Source organism: Oryctolagus cuniculus, chromosome 2 (assembly GCF_051225735.1).
Source record: "Oryctolagus cuniculus isolate XC-2025 breed Fujian yellow rabbit chromosome 2, ASM5122573v1, whole genome shotgun sequence".
In the NCBI taxonomy this organism is placed as follows: Eukaryota; Metazoa; Chordata; class Mammalia; order Lagomorpha; family Leporidae; genus Oryctolagus; species Oryctolagus cuniculus.
Window position 1 is genome coordinate 134,731,428 of NC_142868.1, and position 4,159 is coordinate 134,735,586.

Here is a 4,159-nt window from a genome sequence, read left to right on the forward strand (position 1 = left end):
TCGTTGGGTCTTGTGTGGTTTCCCCACCTCCTCTGTCCTATTTGAGTTTCTATATTGCAATTGATGACATTTACTCATTAATATTTACTGATATTTCTGGGGCTATGTAGTACTATATTTTTGTTTCTTCTCTTTTTTTTTTTTACTTTCTTGTTTTCCACTGGATAAATGGCATTTACAAATTTTTTAAAATATTTGAGAGGCAGAGAGACAGACACACAGATGTATATGCTGGTTCACTACCTAAATGCCCACAATAGCTTGAGCTGGGACAGACCTAAGCCAGGAGTCAGGAATTCAATCCAAGGCTGCTAGGTCAAATGCTCCCCACACTGGGTAAAATTTAATGCTTTTTCTTTTTCTTATATGATTTCCCTAAGTCCATATACTTACTACTATTAATTTAGTTAATTTATCAATATATTACGCTCTGAATAAAGTTTAATGTCCATCATGATCATTTTGATATTGTCTAAAAAGTTCCATTCCAGATTGTCATAGATATATTTTTCTCTTTTTTGCCTTTGTTCATTAAGGTTTTTTTTTTTTTCCTTTTTAAGATTGATTTATTTATTTGAAAGGCAGAGTGACAGGGAAAGACAGAGAAAGATTTCCATCCACTGGTCATCTTCCAAACTGGGCCAGGCCGAAGCTAGGAGCCTGGAACTCCTTCCAGTTCTCCCATGTGGGTTGCAGAAACCCAAACACTTGGGCCCTTCTGCTGCTTTCCCAGGTTCTTTAGCAGGGAGCTGGATCAGCGGCAGAGCAGCTGAGACGCAAATCAGCACTCTGATATGGAATGCTGGTGTCACAAGCAGCGAATAAACCCACTGATTAAGTTTTTTAATGTTTGTTTATTTCAAAGGCTGATAAAGAGTGAGCTTCCATCTGCTGGTTCATTTCCCGTGTCCACTACAGCCAAGACAGGCAGACTGAAGCCAGGGGCATGCAGCTCCAGTCAGGTCTCCCATGTGAGTAGAAGGGACCCAAGCACTTGGGTCATCACATGCTGCCTTCCAGGATTCACTTAGCAGGAAGTTGGATCAGAAATGATGGGGAGACTTAAATCCAGGCACTTCAGTTTGGGATATGGCATCCAAAAGAGTGGTATAAACTTCTGTGCCCATCCAATATTACTAATTTTTTAAATAACTATAACATTTTCTAAATTATTTAACTGTCCTTACATTTTACATTTAGCATTCTCTTAGTTTCTTCTTTTTTCTAGATTTATTGTATTTATTTAAAAGGCAGAGCTTTACAAAGAGAGAGGGGGAGAGAGAGAGAGAGAGATCTTATATCTATTGGTTTACCCCCAAAATTACTGCAATGGTCCAGCTGGGCCAGGCCAAAGCCAGGAGCCAGGAGCTTCATCTGGGTCTCCCATGTGGGTGCAGGGACCCAAGCACTTGGGCCCTCTTCCACTGCTTTCCCAGGCACATTGGCAAGGAGCTGCATCAGCAATGGAGCAGCCAAGACTTGAACCAGAGCCCATATGGGATGCCAGCATTGCAGGCAGTGGCTTTATTCATTACGCCACAGCACTGGCCCCAGTTCCTCCTCTTACTTGAACACTTCCTCCACAGCATTTCCAAAATGATTTTCATGTGATAAATTTCTAAGCCCTTTGGTGCCTAAGAATATCTTTATTATAGTCCCACATTAAGATTGTAATTTAGATATGGAAAATCTTGAACTTGAAGTGATCTTTCTTTAAAACTCGAAAATTATCAGTTCACTAACTTCCTAGGTCCAATGTCTTGTTCCTCTGTAGATGATCCACTCTGGATACTATTTGTTTCTGATGTTTTGGGGAAGATTTAGAATTTTCTCTTTATTGTTCCTAAATTTCACTATAGGCTGGCGCCGCAGCTCACTAGACTAATCCTTCACGTGCAGCACCGGTACCCTGGGGTTCTAGTCCTGGTTGGGGCACCAGATTCTGTCTGGTTGCCCCTCTTCCAGTCCAGCTCTCTGCTGTGGCCCAGGAAGGCAGTGGGGGATGGCCCAAGTGCTTGGGCCCTGCACCCACATGGGAGACCAGGAGAAGGCACCTGGCTCCTGGCTTAAGATCGGTGCAGCGCACTGGCTGTAGCAGCCATTTGGGGGGTGAACCAACAGAAGGAAGACCTTTCTGTCTCTCTCTCTCTCTAACTCTGCCTGTCAAAAAAAATTTTTTTTTCACTATAAATTTTTTTTTTTTTTTTTTTTTTTTTTTTTTTTTTTTTTTTTTTGTCCATAATTGAGATTTTATTGGTGTTGAGAATCAGCACACACATTTTAATTTGTACACAATTCTTAACATACGTACCAAAAATCTAAAAAGCCATGAATTGTCATTCTTTTTTTTAAAAGTTATTCCAGTGACTTTCCAGCTTCAAATTTGGAGGCAACTCTTCCTTAAGAGGCTATCAAGTACAAGTATCTTCAGATGCTGTTACATAAATCCCACCCATTCACAATATAATAGCATATACACGACACTCAAATTTTCAATCTTTCACGGCACATTAACAAAATCATTAGGAAAACTGGACTACCACAACCGAAGATGTTACAGAGTGCACATGGTTCTGACAGAACAAGGAGTGGTTTTCTGTAGAAAACAATTCTACAAAACACGGGAGAAGTAACTGAAAATATTCAAGACAGATTAAATGCACAATTGAGACTCCAAATTGCCATTTAGTATGCGCTGTACTGTAGGATATAAAAACCACCCCCACCTATGGAATGTTAAGCTGACACCCAAGACAGTCAAAGCCTCCCAGAATTCAATATGCCACTATTTTCTGGTTGTACCAAAAAATAAACAACCAGCAAATGATTTCACCTCTTAAAAAAAATCATTTACACTTAAAAAATGGGATGAGGTGGGCTTCCCTCCTTCTTAAAAATGTTTCTAGAGCTACTAAAAAACTTGCATTTACAAAATAGTTGATAAAAATATTCCTCTGGATTGTACAAGAAGGGAGACAGGGAGCACTGCTAACACATGGTGTATGGTATTAATCGGACTTGGCTTCTTTCTCTTCTGCTTCATCAGAGGCTGGACTCTCCTCGTTTTTCGTTTCTCCGTTTTCTGCAGGCAGGTCTTCTTTAGCTTCTTGGTTAGCCACCTCGGCCTGTTTTCCCTTTGCTCCTCTCTTGCCCTTTGCTTGCACTTTCTTGTCTGATGACTTATCCTTCCCGGCGGCCTTCTTGGGCTTCGCTTCCACCTTCGCGGGGGCCGGCTTCGCCGACAAGCGCGCCGACCGCCTCTTGGGCTCCTCCTTGGCCGCCCCCTCGGCAGAGCTGACCTTCCTCTTGGGCATCCTGGCGGCGCGGAGGGCGCGTGCCGGGTGCCTGCGGGCCGCGGCGCGCCGAGAGCCTTCGCGGAGCTGGGCTGCCTGGCCGCTGCCGCCGCTCCCGCCGCCCGAGCTGCTGGGACCCGCGGCGGGGGCCTTTTTTCACTATAAATTATCTAAACATGATTTTCCCTTACTTACCAGCCTGACATGTAATGAGACTTTTCAGTTCTGGTAACATTATCATCTTTTTTTCCTAAAATATTACTTTCCTGTAATTTTATTCTTCCCTTAATCTGAGACTCTTGCTATCTGATGTTACCATCTTAACGTCTCTCTTCACATCTCTTAGCTTTTATTTTATGGTACATTTTATATTATCATTTGGAAGAATTTGTTTAAGATTAATTTCTTTATTTGAAAGACAGAGTTAGAAAGAAAGATCTTCTATCCACTGTTCATCCCCAAAATGGCCGTAATGGTTGGAGCTGGGCCAGGCCGAAGCCGGGGACCCAAAACTTCATCTGGGTCTCCCACGTGGGTGGATGCTAGGGCCCACATACTTAGGCCATTATCCACTGCTTTCCCAGGTGCATCAGTAGGGAGCTGGATTGGAAATGGAGCAGTCAGGAATTAAACCAGAGCCCATATGGGATGCCGGTGCTGCAGACAGTGGTTTTTACCCACTACACCACAATGCCAGCTCTGGAAGAAGTTCTTAATTTGAGTTTCAAATTCCCTAATCTGTTCTTTGGGTAAATCATGTTGTCCATCTCATCTACAGTTTTAGCAATTATATTTTCATAACAAATATGTCTTTTATTCTATTTAGGTCTCCTTTTTCTTTATTCATATTATCAAATGACTTCACT

The 4,159-nt window shown here is 42.3% G+C and overlaps 1 protein-coding gene across 1 annotated transcript; it reads right to left on the reverse strand.

The window, feature by feature from the left end:
- Positions 1 to 2,339: 2,339 nt before the first annotated feature.
- Positions 2,340 to 3,439, reverse strand: LOC100353836 (non-histone chromosomal protein HMG-14). The gene has a single exon (XM_017340668.4). The coding sequence runs from the start codon at positions 3,312 to 3,314 to the stop codon at positions 3,009 to 3,011; it is 306 nt and encodes a 101-aa protein (XP_017196157.1). The 5' UTR covers positions 3,315 to 3,439; the 3' UTR covers positions 2,340 to 3,008.
- Positions 3,440 to 4,159: the final 720 nt, after the last annotated feature.